At 40.0% G+C, this 24747-nt stretch overlaps 2 protein-coding genes across 8 annotated transcripts in view; one reads left to right on the forward strand and one right to left on the reverse strand.

Moving 5' to 3' along the window:
• Nucleotides 1-832: 832 nt before the first annotated feature.
• STARD6 (StAR related lipid transfer domain containing 6) lies at nt 833-21631 on the reverse strand. 4 transcript variants are annotated; one of them, XM_061400250.1, is made up of 8 exons: nt 21551-21631; nt 20677-20736; nt 18429-20037; nt 18180-18229; nt 14865-14991; nt 11053-11170; nt 8532-8625; nt 833-2001 (listed from the first exon to the last, which is right to left on the reverse strand). In XM_061400250.1, the coding sequence occupies exons 3-8, from the start codon at nt 18516-18518 to the stop codon at nt 1800-1802; spliced, it is 681 nt and encodes a 226-aa protein (XP_061256234.1). In that variant the 5' UTR covers nt 18519-20037; nt 20677-20736; nt 21551-21631; the 3' UTR covers nt 833-1799. The 4 variants fall into 4 exon arrangements, with proteins under 4 accessions (XP_061256234.1, XP_061256233.1, XP_061256232.1 ...); XM_061400249.1 differs by lacking the exon at nt 21551-21631 and having other exon boundaries at nt 18429-18522; nt 19954-20037; nt 20677-21444; XM_061400248.1 differs by lacking the exon at nt 21551-21631 and having other exon boundaries at nt 18429-18522; nt 18912-20037; nt 20677-21444.
• A 760-nt stretch (nt 21632-22391) lies between these two features.
• C24H18orf54 (chromosome 24 C18orf54 homolog) overlaps nt 22392-24747 on the forward strand; it is a 35118-nt gene continuing 32762 nt past the window's right edge. For all 4 annotated transcript variants that reach the window (XM_061400239.1, XM_061400242.1, XM_061400240.1 and 1 more), the window contains exon 1: nt 22392-22481. The gene's annotated coding sequence lies outside the window, so the exon portion shown is untranslated. The remainder of the gene's footprint in view (nt 22482-24747) is intronic.

Here is a 24747-nt window from a genome sequence, read left to right on the forward strand (position 1 = left end):
CCACCCCAGCCGGGATACCAAGGCTCCGAACCTGCCTCTGGCGGTGAAGGTGGACAGGGAGCTCCTGCTTACCCTTGCAGACACCAGGAGGTGGGGCGGCTGAGGTTTTTAGGTTGCTGTTTGGCTACAGTTCTATGGACCAGCCTTCTGTGTGTGGACACTCCTACGTGAGGAGCAGGGGAACAGGCTCTTTCCTAAAGCCTCCCCCACCTCTTCTGATTTCTACCTGCCATTCAGCAGTGCCAGGTTGGAGTCCTCTGCAGCGCCCCGTCTTGAATATACAGATGGTAATAAGGGAACCCAGAGAACTTTCTGCTAGGACATTCCTCAGGTGTCCAGGTCCTTGTCCAGTTTGCCACCTTCTTTCCATCTAAGCTGGAGTCTTCCTATGCTTGTCTGGTGAGTGCACGGTCTTCTAGTTTTAGGAGGGAAGACTTGGGAGGAATGGGCTACTACATTCTGGCTAGACCAGAAATTGATTCATGATTCAGCTCCTGATGCCAGATTGTTGTTATCATTTGGTCACTGTTGGGGTCCTTTAATGAACCGGGACCTGGCAGTCCGGAGGCAACGATAACAAAGTGAAAGAGACAAAGAGGCTGATACTCCCTGGTTTACGCAGAAAACCAACAAAGTCCTTGACACAGCACTTAAGTCTCTCACGAAGGCACCGGGTGCCCTCTCGAGGTGGGGTGAAGGTACAGGGCACTTTCTCAAGAGAGTCTTAGAAGCCCGGGCAGGAGAGTGAGCAAGACGGGTCTCTGCGCTCCAAGGAATCAGCCGAAGAGAGAGAGCGAGCGAGAGAGAGAGAAAGACACAGGGACCCAAGCTCTGATGGAGCAAAGGTGCTTTAATGATTTTTCTGTGAGTATATATAGTCTGTAGTACAAGAAGTTTCTTTCGTCAATGATAAAGATCAGAAAACCAAATGTACAGTAACCGTTACCAAGGGAACAAGGGATGATGATGATCACAAGGTCAGGAGACAATCCATATCTCAAGAAAGGGGATCAAGACTAAGCAGTTTTGTCGTAAAGAGAATGTTTACCAAAGGAGATTCAAGCCTGTCTCACACAATGACCCCAGTTCCCGGGAGCAGTGTGCTGTTCCGCTTAAAAAGAAACAAAGGACTTGTGAGAAACAGCACGTAGGAATCCTCCTGTTAACATTCCCCAACAGGTCACTAAGAGGTGTCCGATACTTTTGTGACCCCATGAATAGCATCCTGCCAGGCTTTTCTGTCCATAGGATTTCCCAGGCAAGAAAACTGGAGTGGGTTGCTGTGCAATCCTCCAGGGGATCTACCTGACCCAGGGATCAAACCTGCATCTCCTGTATTGGTAGGCGGATTCTTTACCACTGATTCATTAGGGAAGCCTGCACATTCCAGACATCAACTGTTAGACATTCTAGCGGACTTCTTGTCAATTTTTATGTTCATGTTTCCTACAGTTGTCGATTTAAGCAGTAGGTAAAACAATTTAAAATATATTTTAATCTTTAATTAGTGCTGACTTCTGATTGTATATGCTTTCTTTTTGATGCTTTTTGCAGAGAATTTTCCAGGGGAAAAAGAAAAAGATAAAAGTGCATTAAGAACCCTTGTTATTTAACATTATTCTTATATGAGATTAAAAACTATATTTAATGCTGTTGTCTTGTACAACTGTGTGGTCTTATTTTCACGAAGTACCTTCAGTAATTTGTTCAAGAATACTGTTTAGAAGAGTGTCACGGTATTTATGCATATTGACTTAGAAGCAAAAGGCTGTAACTGCCACACGTGATTTTAAATGGCCTCATTTCTTCTTTAGGAATGATGAATGCCCATTATGATGATATCCACGTCTTGATGGAATTTTTTGTGTCTTTATTCCATCTTTTACATTGATCATGAAGCTTACTAAATTGGAAGGCATGGTTGCTTCAATTATTGATGGGGCCAATTTTCCTCTCATTTCTGTCTGAACAAACATCACTAATTTGGAATATGCTGGATTCCTGTAAACAAAGGAAGAGTTAAAAAATATAAAGAATTTTTATCTATTGAATTTACAAGTTTATAAGAAGCAGGATTCTTAGTTACCATTGATTGCCAACACTGCTTATGACAGGGGAAATAGTGACTGAAGAAGGAAAAAACATGTGGAATGATTTACACACTCAAAATTATTTTACATAAAAATATTAAGTAGTCAGACTATATCTTAAAGTCTTCAGTTTTAGTTATCATTTCTTTCTTGTCATTTTATCAACTTTTTAAAATTATAAAACTAATGTATGCTTATGAAAATTTAAACAGTAGAGCATTTTCATAATTCCTCTTCATTCTGTTCCCCAGAGACAGTCACTATTTATAGTGTTGACTGTATCTTTTCAGATTATCACCTATGGATATATGAAGATAACATGTGTGTACATATATGTTTATGTACCCTATATACATGCACATGTACATTCTTACTTTTGCAAAAATGAGACATATTTATTTTTCTGGAACTAGTTTCATTTTCCTCTTAGTACGGTACCATGCACCTCTGTGTCTATACAGATCAGCTTATTGTTTTTAATGATTGCATATGATATTTCATATTCTATTAACCAGTCCTCTATTGACTATCATGGAGTTATTTCTTACTTTTTGCCACAATAAATAAAGCTGCAATAAAACACCTTGTAATATATCCATTTGCACCTCTAGAAATATTGAGTTTCTAGGTCAATGTTTTTGTGTATTTAACATTTTGAAATGTTATCTCCAAACTACCTTCCAAGAAGACCATAGTAGTTTATATTTTAACCCAGTGAACTTCAAACTAGAGGATATGAAGACTTGCCAAGGGGTATGAGAGGCTGAATAACATTTAAGGGAATAAATTTTCAAATCTCTGACTCCCATGTACCTTTTCCTTAAACTGATCTGAGAATATATCTCTGACGGACATTCCAGCTTTTGTTCCACCAGCCTGATCACACCAGCCTTCTTTATAGAACCTTCTGCTTTATAGAACCAAGGGATGTCTGTCATCTCCCCCAAATAAGACTGAATAGTACTAAGGTGCTTTACCCTGGCATATAAACATGAGTTGTTAAAGGAAAAATTCAATCAATTGGAAGTGAGTTAAGAAAGTGAATGACGGATGACAGTAATAAAACCTTACCATGTCAATTCTTTGCTTTCAATAAAATTTAAGGATCTAATTGAATTGTCAGCTGATAAGTCATTAAAAACGATTTTTGATTATAGGTCACTATGTAACATGGAATATAACTCAGAAGAATGTCAAGGGATTGCGTGATGGCCCTAGAGTTCTACTCTCCATTTTAACCCACCCGTTCATGTGAACAAAGTTTCCTACAGTTACATTCATAAAAATGCAAAGTAGAAGTAGACTTGATGTCGTTCTATCTGATGGGATATCTAGAGTAGGCCTTTTGTCCCACGTTTTTTACAGGTAAGTGAGTGTAAGTGATAGAAGCATTTACTCTCGAACCAGAATGCATAGTTTGAAGCTGAGCTTTGTTGTTACCTAGGTGAAACCTTGAGAAAGTTACTTATTTCTCTGGGTTTCCATTTTCTTTTCTGCAAAATGGGGATAGTAAGACGACTACTTTATGGGGTTCTTGTGAGGATCAAATAGTTGACATTTGGTATCTGTAAATTGTAACAGTGTCTGACACACAGTAAATGCTAAGTTTTGCTACTAAGAAGTGTTTCCAGTAACAATCTGCTTTTACATTTAACAATTATGTAATACATTTTTATTTTGATCAATGGGTAATAATAACAATTTAAACCAGTACAAATAAACTTATTTTAACATTTAGATACTTCAGTTCAGTTAAGTTACTCAGTCATGTCTGACTCTTTGTGACCCCATGAACTGTGGCATGCCAGGCTTCCCTGTCCATCACCAACTCCTGGAGTTTACCCTAACTCATGTCCATTGAGTCGGTGATGACATCCAACCATCTCATCCTCTGTTGTCCATTCTCCTCCTGCCCTCAATCTTTCCCAGCATCAGGGTCTTTTCAAATGAGTCAGGTCTTGGCATCAGGTTGGCCAAAGTATTGGAGTTTCAGCTTCAACATCATTCCTTCCAGTGAACACCCAAGACTGATCTCCTTTAGGATGGACTGGTTGGATCTCCTTGAAGTTCATGGGACTCTCAAGAGTCTTCTCCAACACCACAGTTCAAAAGCATCAATTCTTCAGCACTCAGCTTTCTTTATAGTCCAGCTCTCATGTCCATACATGACTACTGGAAAAACCATAGCCGTGACTAGACGGACCTTTGTTGGCAAAGTAATGTCTCTGCTTTTCAATACGCTGTCTAGGTTAGTCATAACTTTCCTTCCAAGGAGTAAGTGTCTTTTAATTTCATGGCTGCAATCACCATCTGCAGTGATTTTGGAGCCCCCCAAAATAAAGTCTGACACTGTTTCCACTGTTTCCCCATCTATTTCCCATGAAGTGACGGGACCAGATGCCATGATCTTCGTTTTCTGAATGTTGAGCTTTAAGCCAACTTTTTCACTCTCCTCTTTCACCTTCACCAAGAGGCTTTTGAGTTCCTCTTCACTTTCTGCCATAAGGGTGGTGTCATCTGCATATCTGAGGTGATTGATATTTCACCCGGCAATCTTGATTCCAGCTTGTGCTTCCTCCAGCCTAGCGTTTCTCATGATGTACTCTGCATACAAGTTAAATAAGCAGGGTGACAATATACAGCCTTGACGTACTCCTTTTCCAATTTGGAACCAGTCTGTTGTTCCATGTCCAGTTCTAACTGTTGCCTCCTCACCTGCATACAGGTTTCTCAAGAGGCAGATCAGGTGGTCTGGTATTCCCATCTCCCTCAGAATTTTCCACAGTTTATTGTGATCCACACAGTCAAAGGCTTTGGCATAGTCAATAAAGCAGAAGTAGATGTTTTTCTGGAATTCTCTTGCTTTTTCAATCATCCAACATATGTTGGCAATTTGATCTCAGGTTCCTCTGCCTTTTCTAAAACCAGCTTGAACATCTGGAAGTTCACGGTTCACATATTGCTGAAGCCTGGCTTGGAGAATTTTGAGCATTTCTTTACTAGCCTGTGAGATGAGTGCAATTGTGTGGTAGTTTGAGCATTCTTTGGCATTGTCTTTCTTTGGGACTGGAATGAAAACTGACCTTTTCTAGTCCTGTGGCAACTGCAGAGTTTTCCAAATTTGCTGGCATATTGAGTGCAGCACTTTCACAGCATCATCTTTTAGGATTTGAAATAGCTCCACTGGAATTCCATCACCTCCACTAGCTTTGTTCGTAGTGATGGTTTCTAAGGCCCACTTGACTTCACATTCCAGAATATCTGGCTCTAGGTCAGTGATCACACCATCGTGATTATCTGGGTCGTGAAGATCTTTTTGTACAGTTCTTCTGTGTATTCTTGCCACCTCTTCTTAATATCTTCTGCTTCTTTTAGGTCTTTGCTGTTTCTGTCCTTATTGTGCCCATATTTGCATGAAATGTTCCCATGGTATCTCTAATTTTCTCGAAGAGGTCTCTAGTCTTTCCCATTCTATTGTTTCCCTCTTTCTTTGCATTGATCGCTGAGGAAGGCTTTCTTATCTCTCCTTGCTATTCTTTGGAACTCTACATTCAAATGGGTATATCTTTACTTTTCTCCTTTGCTTTTCACTTGTCTTCTTCTCACAGCTATTTGTAAGGCCTCCTCAGACAGCCATTTTGCTTTTTGCATTTCTTTTTCTTGAGGACGGTCTTGATCCCTGTCTCCTGTAAAATGTCACGAACCTCAGTCCATAGTTCATCAGGCACTCTGTCTATCAGATCTAGTCCCTTAAATCTATTTCTCATCTGTATAATCTGTATAATCATAAGGGATTTGATTTAGGTCATACCTAAATGGTCTAGTGGTTTTCCCTACTTCCTTCAATTTAAGTCTGAATTTGGGAATAAGGAGTTCATGATCCGAGCCACAGTCAGCTCCCGGTCATGTTTTTGCTGACTGTATAGAGCTTCTCCATCTTTGACTGCAAAGAATACAATCAATCTGATTTCAGTGTTGACCATCTGGTGATGTCCATGTGTAGAGTCTTCTCTTGTGTTGTTGGAAGAGGGTGTTTGCTTTGACCAGTGCATCCTCTTGGCAAAACTCTATTAGCCTTTGCCCTGCTTCATTCTGTACTCCAAGGCCAAATTTGACTTCCTACTTTTGCATTCCAGTCCCCTATAATGAGGGAGAAGGCAATGGCACCCCACTCCAGTACTGTTGCCTGGAAAATCCCATGGATGGAGGAGCCTGGTAGGCTGCAGTCCATGGGGTCGGGAAGAGTCGGACATGACTGAGCGACTTCACTTTCACTTTCCACTTTCATGCATTGGAGAAGGAAATGGCAACCCACTCCAGTGTTCTTGCCTGGCGAATCCCATGGACAGAGAAGCCTGGTGGGCTGCTGTCTCTGGGGTTGCACAGAGTCAGACATGACTGAAGCGACTTAGCAGCAGCAGCCCCTATAATGAAAAGGACATTGTTTTTGGGCTTTAGTTCTAAAAGGTCTTATAGGTCTTCATAGAACTGTTCAACTTCAGCTTCTTCAGCGTTAGATACTTAGGGTCACAGAAATTAAAAGAAATTTTAAAAATTAGGTACTTATTCTTATAGAGGTATGATAGAAAGTAAACAGTGATTGATAAAAGAACCCACAGCATAAACACTGATTGATAAAAGAACCTGAAGCATAAAATATATTTTATTTGGATAAAATTATGCAAGGGAAAAAGAGTAAAAATATCAGATCAAGGAGAAAAGAAATGATATAATATTTCTGACTGTTAAAGGTTATATGTATTTTGAAACTGATAATGTAGTGGTAGGTTTCAAGTTGTTACAGTATTTAGGTTCTGATGAATGCGCTTAGAAGTGTGATACAAACATTTTTTTAAAGTGTCAAGATTTATAGTATGCTGGAAATTTCACCCTCTTGATATAATGCTATGCAAAATTTTAATATCAACTTAAAAATGTGCAAGGCAATATACGATTTTACAAAATTCTCTTAGAGGGGTTTGAAGACCACTGCTCCAACCAACCATATGAGCATCTATTTTCTTAAACCTTTTTCTATGCAGAGTTTAGACTATTTTTACATTGTCTCAAATGGCTGGACTCATTAGCAATTTGTATGGCCTTAAATCTCTATGTGAATTTACTAGGGCTTTACACACTTAACAAAGCTTTTCCAAGATTTACTGGAGAGTATGTTTACTGTAGATAATATGCTTTATAAATTTACTACAGGACTTGAGCTGCACAAAAGGAAAAGGTACAGAAGAATCACTTTTTTGTCAGCATCCTTCTCCAGCAGGTTGCTAGGCAGAGTTCCCACTCTGGGTAGAATATCTAAATTAGTGTTTTTCTCTCTCTCTCTTTTTTTTTTTTTTTTGCAGTGGAAAGGGAATGGTGACAAGGTGCAAGAAGGGGACTTTGCCTGTGAAGCACACTTTAGGTTGTGTAACTTCCCAACCAGGATCCCGACTAGCAGCTGATTCACCTACCTGATATGGAGTAATAATCTTTCCCTTGTTTTATCCTTTCCTGCTGTGGAGAATACAGTCTTGGCTATATAATCAAAATTGATAGATGGGGAGAAAGACTACACTGTCATCATCATCATCATCTGAACCAATGATCCTGTCCATCAATGTAAATATTTGTGGATTTCTTTTAGTTCTCTAATTCAGTAGAAAACATTAAGGAATATGGGTCTAAACATTAAGGAATATGGGCCTAAGTGTCATTTTATTTTGACTTCCTTCACATACGTATTTTTCTCCTACTGAGTGGTTTACATCTGACCAATATAAAGTTTTACATGTCGTTTTATGTGCCAGTATCTTATTTAATATAAAGTCATTTAGCAAATATGTAAGGAAGTTGTAGAATGCTATATAGTGAATTAATATATATATATGCATTTACAGAATATGTGTATTGGATGTCACCATCTTATCCAGTGGCTGGCCACCTGTGGGCAGAGGCTCATCTCTAATTTCTCCAGCTCTTCCCTCTCTGAATTTACCTACTGGGTGGCTTATTCTGCAGGTATCTGTTCATAGTAAGTAGTCCATTGGAAAGAATATATTCAAAGTAAAGCATGATTCATTGCTGATAAATGTAACTATTATAATTCTAGAGAAATTAATTTTTCATTTGCAAAAGTCCTTTAATAATTCACAGAAGTGACAAATGGAGAAACATAAAACATCAGGTCAAGGTTCACTGGAGGGCTGATGATGTCTGTGAACACATGACTAGTCCCGGAAAACTGTAAATTATACTTTAAGGGAATTATCTATTCTGATTCTACTTAAGATGAAAAATACTTGAAAAACTATTTTAAAAAATGTATTTAGGGGCATTTTTCCCCCCAACAGGATATACCAGAAAATATTTCTGGTGAGTTAGTTAGCAAGTTACAAACTGAACTAAAAAATGGTTAAACAATAAATATATGGAAATAACACTTACTCTTGCACAGGTAAACATATATAGCCACATGCATGGTTATAACCTCGGATGTAACTTGAGGATGGAGGATATGCTGGAAAATCCACACTAGTAGCTAAGTGATCAAAAGAAAAATTAAAATGAAACCTATGCCACAAAGATAAACAATTCTGTTTCCAGTAGCATATTTTCAAAAATGCATGACATAGCATTTGATTTAACACTGACATTAATTAACATAGGTATGTATGTTTTCACACTTGAGTGTGTACACAGGCCAAAAATGAAAAAGTATCATACTACAAGTACTAGCATGAAAAAGTATCACTACTGTCCTCTCACACTTTTTCAGGCTAGTACTTCTAAAGACGCTGCTACCTTTTACATACAAGAAGAACTGTTACAAGTATAATTTATTTACTTTCTGAGGTCTGAAGCAGAAATTACAAAGAAACAGACTAATCTACTAGGATAAATTTTTTTGGTTTATCATTTTTAAAATAAAATATTTGATGTGTTATTTAGCCTGTCAATGGAGGCAGTTTAAATGCTCTTTTCTGCCAATTCCCTGTAGCTAACTTCAATGTATGATTAAAAATCAGTAGATTTTGTTTTAGGAATTATGCAGTGTAACTGCAAAACTGCATGTGAAGGTAGAAGGGAGGAGATCTGATTATCTTCACGTTTATGATAATTATAGATACTCTTCCTAAAAACATTTTAAAATATGTATTTCTTTAGTCTGTGCAACTGAATCCTGCTCATCAGAGAATTTTCCTATATGATTTTAATATACATAATCACTTCAGTAGGAAATACAACATTAAGCTCTAGTTAGGAGACAAAATGTGGGAAATGTGTATGCATTTCCCATTTTCACTATCTGTTCCATCATATTAATAGAGCCAGTTGCGTTGGCAAAATGGTACTGCCAAAATTGATATTAACATCTTTTTTCTCTGTTTAAAATATGGAGATTATATTTGTCTTTATTTTTTTTAATTTTGTTACATTCCACAAACAAGTATGGGTCTTTTGTGAGGCACACAGTATGGTAGTTAGCACAGATTCTGGAAAATCAGAAAGACTTGAGCTGCTGCTTAGCTATGTAACTCGATTTCTGTGAACTTCAGTTTCCTTACTGGTGAGAAAATGCATGCAAAACATTTAGCTAAAAGCAAAGTACACAGTAAGCTAAACAACAGTGGAAACATTAAGAAGAAAACTATCAGTGTTCATCAAAAACTCATTCAAAGAAAATCACTTAAAAGCAAATTCAGTAGTGATCACTGAATGACTGATTATAACTATTCATGGATTTTATCTTCTATACTTCTTTTTGACCTTCCTTCTGACCATCAAAAATGAGACACAAATAGAATGGTTTCAAGATAGACAATAAGAGATCAATAAGAGATCTCTGATTAAAATGGACAGTATTTTGTGTTATAGCCAGTGAATAAGTGTTTATGTGCCCTCATTTGAAAATGAGATGACTAATGACAGTTGTATGAAAATATATGAGACAAATATGTGAAAGTGATGAACATCAGTCCCCAGTGGTATATACGGTCAACAGAGCTAATTGTGCGCGTGAGTGCTATTAGCAGAGCTATTACTCAGACTTGTACTCTGAAAATTAGAGTCCTACAAGCAGAAAAGACAGTTAACTGTCCCTGTCCCCAAGTAGTTACAGTAGGGGCAACTATTCACATAGGAATAGCGAGATTAAATTGAATTGCAGAGGAAAAAAACAGGCTCTAGGCTACTACTGTCCTACCAAAGTCCCTTCTCCGTAAATTATCTTGAGTTCTAGGAGTCCAAAGATCTCTGGAGTGTAAACTGGCATGTTTTAAGTGAATAATGCAAATAGGAAGTGGCTACACATTTGCATTTTACAGAGTGACACATTTTTGGCTGGGGGTGGGGGATAGGATAAGGACTGGAGAAATAAATGGCAACCCACTTCAGTATTCTTGCCTGGGAAATCCCACGGACAGAGGAGCCTGGTTGGCTACAGTCCATGGGATCATGAAGAGTTGGACACAACTTAGTGACTGAGCAACAAGCAATGGATAAGAGTATGTTAAAACTTTCAGTTTTTAAAAGAAATGTAAGCACATTTATGAAAAGAGCTATCTAGTGGAATTTTCTTCAGGATTTTTATCAGTTTTTAGATATACCCATTCTACATATTCAAATATAGAAGTATATATCCAAAGATCCATTTTGTTTCTTGGTAGTTTTGTGATGTACGCTGTGAAGGTTTAGCCTGCAGGTATCTATCTATATTCAGTGGTGCAGGGTATATGCTTCAAAAAGGCCAGGAGATGCCAGAGTCATTGACTATGATATAAATGGCACCTCCAGAATTAGGTTAAAAACTTCAGGCTTACCTACAGTACACATGTATTTATTGGACTCACCAAATAAATATAAGAGTAATTAATTGAAAATATTCTTTCAAACTGTGAGTTAAAAGAAAAAAAATTATTAATGACTCATAGTAATTCCCAAGTGTGGGCAAAATATTTCAACTTACAGCTGATAACATCCATATTCCCTTCATAGTGCTTCACAGAGACTAAGTTGATAAAGTCTCGGGGGGAAATTGAGCCCATGGCAAAACTTTCTGTAATGGTATGACACAGGAATGTATCCTGAAACAAATCAAATCATAAAAATTGCAACAATTATTTAATATCTGTTCTTTGTACTGCTCCCCAAAGAATTTCACTAAGTTTGGCCTGTTTTTGGAAAAAGCATGGCTTTGAGGTTTTAAGAATTTATCACCAAGTCAGCTTGCATTTTCAGTGTCAAAGAAATATTAGATGTGTAATTATAAGTGCAAGGCAACAAAAGCAAAAATAAAAGAGTGGGACTACATTAAACTAAAATGCCTCTGCACAGCAAAGGAAACCATTAACAAAATGAAAAGGCGACCCACAGAGTGGGAGAAAATATTTGCATATCATATATCTAACAAGGGGTTAATATAAATTACAAACACAATAAATTTAGAAAAGAATCTTGATATTATCTAATATTTGAATTTTTAGATGAAGAAATTGAAGCCTAACATTGGGGTCGTACAGAGTCGGACATGACTGAAGCGACTTAGCGATTAAGTTACATGTAGAACTAGAGAGATGTACAGAACTAGAACCTGGGTTTCCAGATTTCCAGTACAATGGTGTGTCTGCTACTCCACACTGACTAGGTAATATATTCAGAATAATATATTGACGTAGCAGCCTGTGGTGTAAAGCCTAGAATTAAAGACCAGTGTATGTGCTGCTTTGACATGTTAAAATTGAGTCTTGAATGGCCAAACTGCAAGATCCTCTCTTCATTCTGTTCCCATAGGTAAGAGCCCTTAGTCCAACAATTCTCCTTATCAGCAGGGTAAGACACAGTTCCTACTTACACCTGAGTAGTGGGTTTCAGTTCCCTGCTACCCTGTAGAGTTAGTCCAACAACCAATCAGATCCTCCTGCAAGAATCAGGGGTCACCTCAGCTTCTTGATACTACAAAACCTGCTGTGCACAACTCCTGGTTATTAACTCTGTTACTGAGTACAACTCCCCTGTCACACTGCGGGGCATGGTGTGTCCTGGAGAGCCTAGCTGAGCTACTCCACGTACTGCTGCCTCAGCATCCATTTTGTTTGGCCAAGCAGCCTGCAGGGGCTTAAACTAACACCAGCTCTCTCACGTAAGCATAGCTTAGATAATAGCCTGAAGAGTCACAAGCAAATTTAAGTTCCTGATATGACTTCCCCAACAGCCCTTCTGATCAGCAGTCTCCCACACTTCCCAGGGCCTTCCCCTTGTGAGCCCCTTAAATCAGACCACCTGTGTAGTTTACTAAAATCCTGCCATGTTTGGTTCCAAATGATCAATCTGGCCTTAGCCTAGGAACCCCAAAGCACTCTACCCACAGACCCTAATAAAGGCACACGTCCACCTGTCTGCACCCTACCTTGACCTCCCCACATAGGGCCCTTAACATGTGCTACGCACTTCCTCCAGGACTGTAATAAACTTCTCTATTTCAATTTCTTTTGTGGTCATTTGTTGAACCTGGCTCACCACTGGCATCCTGTGCCCCACCAACAAATGTTAATTTAACAAAGTCTTAACAGTCTTCCTTTCCTGGGCTGTGATTAGTCTTAATAAACTGCTGTAGATCTTATTTGTCTAAGTGCTGGTGTCGAAGTGTTTGTTTGACCACCGCCATAACCCTAGAGCAGGAATCCCTTCCTCACCAATGGAGTGAATGAGTCAATTAAAATGCACCCTTGCAAAATGAATGCTACAAACATTCATAAGAAGGCAGAAAAAGTCTTCTCATTGTATAATGTGATTCAGAGATATTATGGTATACTGAAAAAGACATCAAATCTGAATCAGGAGATCAGTATAAGTCCTGGTTCTACCATACACTGTCTGTGTTGACCTTGGGCAAATCTAAATTTCTCTGGCCACCTGATGCAAAGAACTGACTCATTTGAAAAGACCCTGATGCTGGGAAAGATTGAAGGCAGGAGAAGGGGATGACAGAGGATGAGATGGTTGGGTGTCATCACTGACTCAATGGACATGAGTTTGAGTAAACTCTGGGAGTTGGTGATGGACAGGGAGGCCTGGTGTGCTGCAGTCCATGGGGTCACAAAGAGTCAGACACGACTGAGTGACTGAACTGAACTGAAATTTCTCTGAATATGTTTTCAAGTCTTTTGATGCCAAATCTACTATACTTTCCATTATTGTAGCTGACTTGCAGCAAAAACAGAAATATCTGAAATGCTAACGAAACTGTATAATTAGTATCATACAATTATGAATGAAACAATACAATGTTTGCATTTTCATTTGTGATAGACCAAGTTCAAATCCCAAGAGGGTCACAGAACTGTGTTCTCTGTGGACAAGAACTCCAGAGCCTTTCTCCAAGATGAAACTACTTTACCTTCCCGGGATTTTCTGCAACCTCATCCTCATCCCAGATTTTAAAATCAGTTTAACAGAAGGAGGTGCAGGTAACCTACAGAGTTCTAAATAACTGGTAAAGTGATGGCAGGTATGTGGGACATTTGTTTGATGAGTGAAATGGGCTTGGAGACTTAAAGAACCAGACTCAGTAATCTGGAATTTTACAAATGCAACTGTTTGTAAAAATCATAAAAGTTTGCATTCCGCCAACATTCTTCACCTTTACCATTTCCTTCTATTAAAATTATTATTAGCCAAAATATAGAAGTCATTTTTAAAAACAGCCTGCTGCTGCTAAGTCACTTCAGTTGTATCTGACTCTGTGTGACCTCATAGATGGCAGCCCACCAGGCTCCCCCATCCCTGGGATTCTCCAGGCAAGAACACTGGAGTAGGTTGCCATTTCCTTCTCTAATGCATGAAAGTGAAAAGTGAAAGTGAAGTCACTCAGTCATGTCCGACTCTTCGAAACCCCATGGACTGCAGCCTACCAGGCTCCTCCATCCAAGGGATTTTCCAGGCATGAATACTGGAGTGGGTTGCCATTGCCTTCTCTGAAAAACAGCCTGCTAAGGTGTAATTTACGTATCGTGACGTCTAACAGTCTTCGTAAGTACCAAAGTGACACGGTACTGCAGCAGAGTTCGGAGTCCCTCAGCCGACTTCTTCTGTTTCTCCCCCTTTCTGCTGCATCTCAGTCTCTCTCGTTTCACCCATTTCCTCTCCTCCTGAGCTCTCAGTGTGGCCTCGCCTCACCCTGCTCTTCTGCCCTTCTAAGCCCCATTTGCCTCTTGCATTCTGTCTTCCTTTCTCTCACCTCTAGGACTTTAACTTCCTACTCCATTACCTCTATTTTTCTTTTCTCTGTTTTTATTCTTCCCCTTCATCTCTGAGATAATGTATTTGAAAGTGTTTCTAAAACCACAACCATCATAACGTTATTTCACACATGCGTTTAAAAAGTTACATGCTATTTGTTCTTAAGTCCTTAACAGTATCTACAATGTTATCTAGTATGTTATGACTACGATAAATCTACTGACTTCCATCAACAAGGCATGCTTAATTTTTTTTCCCCTTGATGGAGGAGGAAAATCCATGAGTTCAGTCCTATCAATAACCAAAGGCACACATCTGCAGGAGAGCTGACCAGTTTCAGAATGTGGTATGCACTAAAAATAGAATAAAGCTAACTGGAATTGAACTCTCAATTAATAAAGAAAAAAGTTTTAAGCTTTTTATAAAGATTTCAACTTGATTTGAATATATAAAATACAGATGTAATAAACTGAAATCACTAAGATATAAAGCTAAAACTGCATTAATACAGTAAAGGTCCAACATTAAACAATAAATTACCAAATCAATCTTTAGTACCATGTTGTACATTTTCAATGATTTGTCCCATGTGACTCTGTTTTCAGGTTTGAAGAGGAAATCAGATAGTTTAGATGTCGATTCTGGAATCATTGCTTCAACACGATATCTATGGTTAACAAAATAAAGAAAATTCAAAATTTAATTGAATTTAGCCTAAGTTGAAAATATGGTCTCACAGTATAAAGCACACTAATTTAACAAATAATATAAAGAAAATTTGAAGGTAATATTAGCGATTTAAAATACTAATATTCAATTGTAAGTTGTTGCTTAGTTGCTAAGTCATGTCTGACTCTTTTGTGATCCCATGGACTGTAGCCAGCCAAACTCCTCTGTCCATGGAATTCTCCAGGCAAGAATACTGGAGCAGGTTGCCATTCCCTTCTCCAGGGGATCTTCCTGACCCAGAGATCAAGCCTGTGTCTCCTGCACTGGGAGGCAGATTCTTTACCACCGAGCCACCAGGGAAGCCAGTAACAGTTTTATTTAAATATGCATTGCAATAGTTAATATAAATTATTTAAACATTCATTTTTCAACAAATTTTGTTTGTACTGTTTCTATAGTTGTCTTTTTTTTTTTTTTTTTAATTATTTGGCCGCACCGTGTCTTAGTCGCAGAACCCAGGTGGGCCTTTGTTGCTGTGTGCGGGCTCCCCTCTGGGTCTGGCTTGTCTCCAGAGTGCACATGCTCAGTAGTCAAGGGGAGTGGGTGTAGTTGCCCTATGGCTTGTGGGATCTCAGTTCCCCAAGCAGGGATTGAATCATGTCCCCTGTATAGGGCGGTGGATGCTTAACCACTGGACCATCAGGGAAGTCCCTATTGTTGTCTTTTTAAAAGGACTACTTTCATTTACAATTTTTCTAAATTCTTTCTCATAAACTTTTACATGCTCTATTTATCATAAGCCTCAAGTAACTGATGAGATGCTTGTGTGGTTGTGCAGCATCTTGTGGCCTTAATTCTTAAGAATGTAATATGATATAAGCAGAGGTCAGAAAACTTTTCAGTAAAGAGCCAGATGGTAAATAATCTGGCTTTGCTTCATGACATAGAACATAGACTTCATGTTCCATGTTGCAATTATTCAACTTTATTAGTGCAGCAGTGAAACAGCCATAGACAATATATAATAAATGGGTCTGTCTGTATTATAATTAAACTGTCAGTTTTCACTCCAATCCCAAAGAAAGGCAGTGCCAACGAATGTTCAAACCATACAACTGCACTCATTTCATGTGCTAGCAAGGTAATGCTCAAAACCCCTCAAACTAGGCTTCAACAGTACATGAACTGAGAACTTCAGATTTACAAGCTGGATTTAGAAAATGCAGGGTTTAGAAAACCAGAGATCAAACTGCCAACATCTGTTGCATCAAAGAAAAAGCAAGGGAATTCCATAAAAACATTTATTTCTGCTTCACTGCTGTTGCTGCTAAGTCGCTGCAGTCGTGTCTGACTCTGTGCGACCCTATAGACAGCAGCCCATCAGGCTCCCCGTCCCTGGGATTCTCCAGGCAAGAACACTGGAGTGGGTTGCCATTTCCTTCTCCAATTTTCTGCTTCACTGACTTCTGCTCAAGGCTTTGACTGTGTGGATCACAGAAAACTGTGGAAAATTCTTAAAGTGATAGGGATACCAGACTACCTTACCTGTCTCCTGAGAAATCTGTATTCAGGACAAGAAGCAACAGTTAGAACTGGACATGAAACAATGGACCGCTTTAAAGTTGGGAAAGGAATAGGCAAGGCTGTATGTATATTGTCACCCTGCTTATTTAACTTCTATGCAGAGTACATCATGTGAATTGCTGGGCTGGATGACTCATAAGCTCTAATCAAGATTGCTGGGAGAAATATCAACAACCTCAGATATGCAGATGATACCACTCTAGAGGAAATCAACCCTGATTATTCATTGGAAGGATTGATGCTGAAGCTGAAGCTCCAATACTTGGGCAACCTGATGGGAAGAACTGACTCACTAGAAAAGACCCTGATGCTGGGAAAGATTGAAAGCAGGAGAAGGGGGTGACAGAGGATGAGATGGTTGAATGCGCTCAGTGACTCAATGGACGTGAGTTTGAGCAAGCTCAGGGAGATGGTGAAGGACTGGGAAGCTTCTCGTGCTGCAGTCCATGGGGTCGAAAAGAGTCGGACACCGCTGAGCCACTGAACAACAACCCTCCCCCCTGCCCCCGCCACCAAAAGAAACTCAGTCAAATTTGGTTTTCTAAATAACACATAAACAACTCTTAAAAATATGGTTTAAAAAAGTCTGCACAATTTCCCTTAGTGTATTTGAATTTGAAACAACAGGTTCCTAAAAAATATCCTTAAAAAGCAGCTTACAGAAAAAATTATAAGAGAATCTGCCTGCCAATGCAAGAGAACTCAGAAGACATAAGTTCGATCCCTGGGTTGGGAAGATCCCCTGGAGGAGGAAATGGCAACCCACTTCAGTATTCTTGCCAGGAAAATTCCATGGACAGGGTAGCCCAGAGGGTTACAGTTCATGGGTTGCAAAGAGTCGGATACAACTGTGCAACTAAACACGCACACATGTGTACACACACACATACACAATATCCTTAAAAGCACTTACAGAAAAAATTATATATATTTGCAAGAGAAATATATTGGGGAAATAAACTTTATCTTTAAGTGGTTCACTTAATGGAAAGGTGAAATGTTGAAAAGACCACAAAATACTCTAAGAAAAAACCAATCTATTTTTACAGTTATTAGTTCTTGAAGTGGAAATTCCTAGTTTTGTGAAGTATTCACTAGAAGTGATTTTTTTTCCTGTCTTCAAGTTTGAAAATTCGATGGTACATATTACTCTATTTTTATTAATCCACGTTTCAACCAAGTGACTTTATAAGTAATTTCTATTTCCTGTTCACTATCAAATAATGTCTTATAGCTAATGAAGTAGCACTGACTTCTTGGAGAAGGCACTGGCAACTCACTCCAGTACTCTTGCCTGGAAAATCCCATGGATGGAGGAGCCTGGTAGGCTGCAGTCCATGGGGTCGCTAAGAGTTGGGCACGACTAAGCAACTTCACTTTCACTTTTCACTTTCATGCACTGGAGAAGGAAATGGCAACCCACTCCAGTGTTCTTGCCTGGAGAATCCCAGGGACGGGGGAGCCTGGTGGGCTGCCATCTATGGGGTTGCAGAGTCGGACACGACTGAAGCAACTTAGCAGCAGTAGCAGCAGCACTGAATTCTACATAGATCAATGTCATTGAATTCAAAACCATGATTATAAATAGGAAATTGTACTCACAGATTTCCATGGAATTTTTTAGAAGCCTTGCTGGAAACAGTTATTTTTTTCTCAAAGAGGAATAAAAAATCCACAAATAAATTAGCTGTCAGATACAGAAAGAAATGAAATATAAAAAACAAACAAAAAAAAATGAAAGTAAAAACCTTTTTTGGTTTGTAAAAGAAAATATTAAAAAAAAAGTCTTTGCAATGATTTATTTTCCATTAAAAAACAAACTCTTGAAATATATTTAACTTGTTTTCTTACTGAATTCTTAACCACTTTCCAGCCTGATGTATCTTGATAGTAACCTAAAATTTCTTGAGCAGTTTGTTGGGCAAGTGCCTTATAGTCCATCTACCTGCAAATATGCAAAGTATTAAAAGCAAATGACTGGTGAGAAAGAAATCATACAAAGATTTTTTTAAATGCTCTATTTCATTTTAATACTATTTCTAAATGTCTGTCACATAGCAATGAACAATAATTCTGTTTTCAATGCATGCATGCATGGATCTCTTCTTTTTTATTCAGTATTTCAAATGAGAAAATGTGATACATCACAAAGAGCAGGCTTTAGCTTTGGAGTCAGAGACTGGAGTCAAATCCTGTCTCTGCCACCGACAAATTGTAAACCACATTATTTAATATTTCTCTTTCCCCATTTTATCAAACTGTAAAACTGGGATAATACCTAAGTCAGTAGAACTGATGTGAGGATTAACTGAAACAGTACACTAAACATCTTACCCCTTTCCCTGGCACATATTATTTCTAACAGCTCAGTCTTGCTTCCTTTCTCCTGTGAAGCAACGTAATCTGCTGATCAGGGGTTACTGGGGCTTCATCTCTTTCACAGTGAGTGGCAGTGGCGCTGAGGACCTGAGCCCGGCTTCCTCTGCAAAGTCAACGTCTTCCTGTTTCCTTCTCTCCCTCTTAGCGCCAATCACATTGAGCTTCCTGGTTGTTCCTCAGATACAATCAGCAACTTCCTACCTCAGGGTCTTTGTACTTGCTGTTCCCTGTGCTTGTAACATTCTTCCTCAGTGTGCCCACAACTGACTCCTCCTCATTGGTGTCTTTGTTTAAATATTCTCTTCAGAGAGGATCAAGTTCATATCAATTCAGATCAAACAGACGTATTAAACTCTTGCTAAGGGCTAAATATTGTGGTATCTGTGGTAAAAGCAGTTGAGTATGATCCTGTTCCTGCTTTGAATGAGCTCAGGAAGGTGGTGTCTCATTGGTCCTTTGGCCTATCACCCATAAGGGAAGCTGGCTGGTGTGGTGGAAAGAATGACAACACAGAACTGGATTCAAATCTTGGCTTTGCCATTTACCACCAGCTTTATAATTTAGGGTAAACTGCTTAGCCTTTGGACTTCGATTTTCATTTCTATAGACAGGGGATAGTAATACCTGTCTCATGGGGTTATTATGAGGATTAAGTGATTTAATATATGTAGAAGTGACTGAAACAGTGTCAGGCCCTTCTTGGTGATCAAAGGTTAGTTTTTACTTTTTCTTTAAATGGACATATTTAAATCTAGCTAAAAACAAACAAACAACCAAAAACTCTCCTAAAAGCTGCCTGAATAAACCTTCTCAGAGTTTAATTATCAGCATATGTCTTCCTGCTCTCACCTAAATGCCTTTAGGTTGGATCATAAATCTACTTTTCTCTTGTTTTAGTTCTTCGGCAAGGTGTAGCACCTAATTGACATATATATTTGAAAAACGTTTGGTAAACTGTTATAATTCCTTCTTCTTAGGAGACTCTTGGTTTCTTTACCTTTCCTAGTAGATCTAAGCCAGAATTTTAATAACTACTGGGACTCTTCTCCAAATCCTGATGGATATCTCCATATCTTTTAACCTGTGAAGGAACAAAAGTGGAAGCAGAATTATTTTGATCCATGAATTAGAAAATATATTTGATAATTTCCTTAATATTTTTTCAGTGTCTTTGATTTGTACTTTATGTACTCATTCGAAAACATGTACTATATGTTTCCTCAATGTAAGAAAAAGGTAGTAAGAACATAAAGATAATGTTTATGAAAAGAATCTTTGAGAAATTACCTTTTAAAAGGACAGGTTTAAAAGACACTTAAGTGTGAAATGTGGATTAAAATGTCTAAGTTTTTAAGCTCATGCCACTAACAATCCTTGGTTGGTCCCTGACCTGGGCTTCTCCCAGCGTATATAACACAGTCCTTTATTTCCTACCAACAACATACTTGATACTGAAGGATCAGGAAATTGCAGATTTTTTGCAACATATCACTAGAATATAAACTTTCTGCAAGGACTTTGTCTTATTCATTTTCAAATCGCTAGCACTGCTTACTGCCACAACAAACATGTGCTTAACTGAACCACTCAACTAAATTTTATAGCTTCTGGACCTTTTCGTTTGCCAAGAAAAAAAAAAAGGTATGGTTAAGCCTAGTGGGCTAGAGAGGGTGACGAGATGAAAAGAGCCAACGGCAAGACTCCAGTTGGACAGTATTACCTGGTGATGTAACACTGGTTGTGCAGGAACATGTTCAGATGGGATAATGATCAAGGATATCTTCACCCACAGGGTCAGTGGAAAATAAACACAAACCAATATTGAGATGGCATCTTTTTCTGATAACACCACTCGGTTGAAACTGGTTTCTTCGCACCTCACATCCTGTCCCAGCCTTGTAAACAGGTTCCCATATGTTGTTAAGTGGCTCTTTACATCTGTTTGTATAATCTCCCTCTTTCTGGGCTGCCTGAGTGGGTCCCCAATCCGTGCTGGGTCACTGCCATTCTTCCCTGGGAATCAAGGTTCCCAAGGACTTTGTTAAGTGTCATCGCGGGCCCAACTCCCTCCTCCAATTCCGCGTCTGCTTTGAACTCGAGGGGGCTGGTGGGGAGACCAGGGAAGCCGGGTTCACGGAAGGGAAGGGGAAGGCGCAGAGGGAGGGAGGGAAGAACGTGGTCTGGGGAGCGGCCCCCCGGGCCCAGTGGCTGTTTTATCCTGGGAGCGGGTTTCTGAAAGCAGGGAGGCCGAGCGTGTGGGGAGGACTGGAATGGAGGGGCTAGCTCTCAAAAGACTGAAACGGAAGCCGCCAGGGTTCCAGGTCCCCCTTTCTTCCCAGTCCCCTCTTGAAGCCTCGGGAAACTGGCCGAAGGAAGCTCAGCCTGTCATCCGTGGAGACCGGCCGCACGGAGCCGTAACCAAGACCGGGAGGACGTAGCGCGTGCCGGTCAACAACGCCGAGGTAGCCTGGGATCTCCGCACCCCGGAAGACCCGGAAGGAAAAACTACACTTCCCAGCGGCGACCGCGACCCAGCCCCGTTCTCTCCGTCCCGCCCCTCGCCCCGCCCTCTTCCGAGCACCACGCATGCGCACCGCAAGTCAGCGCCATGTTGGGTCAGTTTGAAAGCTAGCGCGGGCGTAGCCCTGGGATGTGACGGCGCAGGGAGATGCGAGCGAGCTGAGGCGGAGGCGGGGCGGCTACCCGGTCGGGATGCTTTGTCGCGTCTCCCATCCGGTGACAGCCCAAGGCTTTCAGTGGAGAGTTGTGGACGTGTGCGCTTTTCTCGTTTTTTTAAATTTTTTTGGGCCTTCGTCGGTGAGTTCGGCCCGAACGGTGGGTGTATTTCCGAGGGGCGTCCCATTCCTTGACAGCCTGAGGGAGGGGAGGGCTAAGGGAAAGATGGCGGGGTGGGAGAGGGACGGCGTTTCCCGAGGCAAGGCGCGGGCTGACAGGCCGGGTGGGAAGCGGGCAGCTTCAAGAGGAGGGGCTCGGAATGGGATGGAGGGGGCCTGACCTGGCCCTCGGGCGCTTCCGGAGGCTGAAGCGGGCGGGGAGGGAGGCTCTCGGGCTTCGGGGGCCGCCACCTCGCAAAGACTCAGCCCGCCCAGTCCTGTTGTCTGATAACGGTTTAGAGAAGCTGTGTCTGTGACCGCGGCGTTGGGTGGGCTGGCGGGGGATGCTGGAATCCCCGAGGGAGGTGGGTCCTAGTTCATTCAGGGGGCAGGCTTTGAACCCGAAGATGCCCCTCAGCAGGGGCGCCAGCGATCTTCGCTTTCCAGGGTCATTGTCTTGTTTTTGCGGCAACCACAAACACGTTCATTTTCCTAACATAAATCACAGAGCCGTTGAGTCGTTTGTTTATTATTTCCTGTGAGCTATTACCATATTGGTTGGTTAACGCTGTACGTTCTGCGTTTGAATCAAAGGTAGTTGAAACCACTGGCCACTCGTTTCAGCATTATATTCGTCGGAATGATGGATTTCCTTTTGGAGCGGCATGCTGAAGTGTTTACGGAAGAAACGGTAAGAGACAGCGAATTTGCTTCAAAATAATTCTGTGGCGAACGTGAGGAGAAGTGGGTGGATAAAGAGTGTGGTTGTGTTGGTTATTGATGCAGAATGAGGGTGCCCAGGAGTTGACTTAAATTTTCTTCTTCTGTGTACTTTTGGAAACTGCCCAGTAATAATTCAGTCGTGGGTTTTCTTTTTGCTTCTTGTGAATTAAGATAAATGTTATTACCCACTTACTGAGAACTGTAACTTAACAGCTTTCCCTTTTAAGGTTTTGATTTTGTTTTTAAGATTTTGTAAAATAAAATATAAAATTGGTAACCTGTGCTGTGTTGGAGTAAGGGAAGAAGTGTTTGGTCAGGTTTGTCATCCAAGCAATATTTACTCGAGAAGATTTAAAATCATTAGAAAGGTGAAGAAAGGGCAAAGCTGACTTGGTCTAGCCATATCAGAACATTCAGGGAAATAACAATTATCTTACATTCTACTGATGCTTCGGTTGACTACTGTCAGCTCTGACCTTTTTCTCTTCTTAAACTGAAGACTTTCTCACTGTTCTAAAATCAAATTTGACAGCTATTGAAATTACATTAAATATTGTTATAACTTAAACATTCCCAAAATTATAACCCCCGATTGAGGGCGGGAGGAGAAGGGGACGACAGAGGATGATGGTTGGATGAATTTGAGTAAACTCAAGGAGTTGATGATGGAAGGGGAAGCCTGGCCTGCTGCAGTCCGTGGGATTGCAAAGAGTCGGACATGACTGAGTGAGTGAACTGAACTGAAACATGTTATAATATCATAGCATATGATAAGTCCTAGACATTAAGCTTTCATTTTTACTTCAGAAAATCCATGATTTGATTCTTAAAAGAATGTCATATTATTTACTGAAGTAGTCCCTGTTCATTTGTTGCTGTTGCTGCTGCTAAGTCGCGTCAGTCGTGTCCGACTCTGTGCGACCACATAGACGGCAGCCCACCAGGCTTCCCCGTCCCTGGGATTCTCCAGGCAAGAACACTGGAGTGGGTTGCCATTTCCTTCTCCAATGCATGAAAGTGAAAAGTGAAAGTGAAGTCGCTCAGTCGTGTCCGACTTTTAGCCCCGTGGACAGCAGCCTACCAGGCTCCTCGGTCCATGGGATTTTCCAGGCAAGAGTACTGGAGTGGGGTGCCAATTGCCTTCTCCGGTTCATTCTGTTACTTCTTAGGTTTTCAAATATACTGTTGTTGCTATATGAATGTAGACTGAAATTCTCTCAATTTTAATAATGGAAAAAAAGATGAGTGCATTGAGGCAATTTTTCATACTGTTAAGTCTCCTTCGAGAGGAGGGCTGAATCTGTTTTACATGAGAATTGAAAATAGGGTAGTATCAAAAAACGAATGTCAGAAAAGGATTGTTAAAACTGCATTATTTTAGGAAAAGAACATTTTTCCAGCTTATTTCATGGTAAGACTTGCAGTTTATTTATTGATGAATATTGTAAATTATTTTGTTTGCTCAAATCTTTGGGGAAAAGGTTGCCTAAAGTTACATATTGGCATTTAAAATGTTGAAAGTGGATAATTAGTCTCCATTTTTCCTTCTTGTTTCAACTATGTCATTTGATGCCTTTTAAAAATTTATCAGGCTCCTACTGTGTGTAGTGTATGGTGGGCTTATGAGTTGAACAGTATTTTGTATAGGGGAATGTTATGTATTATGATGTCATAAGAGTGTATGAGCATAAGAAAAGACTACGTCAGTAATTTACAGGACTTTAAAAAAAGTGAGTATTCTTCCCTTGACACTTTCTATATAGTCTTAGATGATTTTTTAAAAAATGTATTTGTTTTTAGTTGGAGGATAATTACAATATTGTGTTGGTTTCTGCCATATCAACATGAATCAGCCATACATATGTCCCCTCCTTCTTAAATCCCCTCCCACCTTCCACCCCACCCCATCCCATACCTCTAGGTTATCACAGAGCAGCAGATCTGAGCTCCCTGCATCATTCATCAGATAATTTTTGTATATATAATTCCTAGCATATATTAGGTGCTCAATACATGGAGAAGGAAATGGCAACCCACTCCAGTATTCTTGACTGGAGAATCCCATGGACGGAGGAGTTTGGTGGGCTACAGTGCATGGGTCGCAAAGAGTCGGACACGACTGAGAGACTTCACTTCACATGTTTTCTAAATGGATGATGAAAGAATTTACAGTAATTAAAATGGAAAATATATAATGTGCATTGCCTAAAAATAATTTATAGATCATGAGTTTT

Source organism: Bos javanicus, chromosome 24, assembly GCF_032452875.1.
Source record: "Bos javanicus breed banteng chromosome 24, ARS-OSU_banteng_1.0, whole genome shotgun sequence".
NCBI lineage: Eukaryota > Metazoa > Chordata > Mammalia > Artiodactyla > Bovidae > Bos > Bos javanicus.

Coding starts and splice junctions, on each gene's coding strand:
- STARD6 (XM_061400250.1), bottom strand. CDS start 18,518: ATGGACTATAAGGCACTTGCCCAACAAACTGCTCAAGAAATTTTAGGT. Junction 14,992..18,179: donor AAAAAATTCCATGGAAATCT/GTGAGTACAATT, acceptor TGTTAACCATAG/ATATCGTGTTGAAGCAATGA. Junction 2,002..8,531: donor ATATGTTTACCTGTGCAAGA/GTAAGTGTTATT, acceptor CTTTGTTTACAG/GAATCCAGCATATTCCAAAT.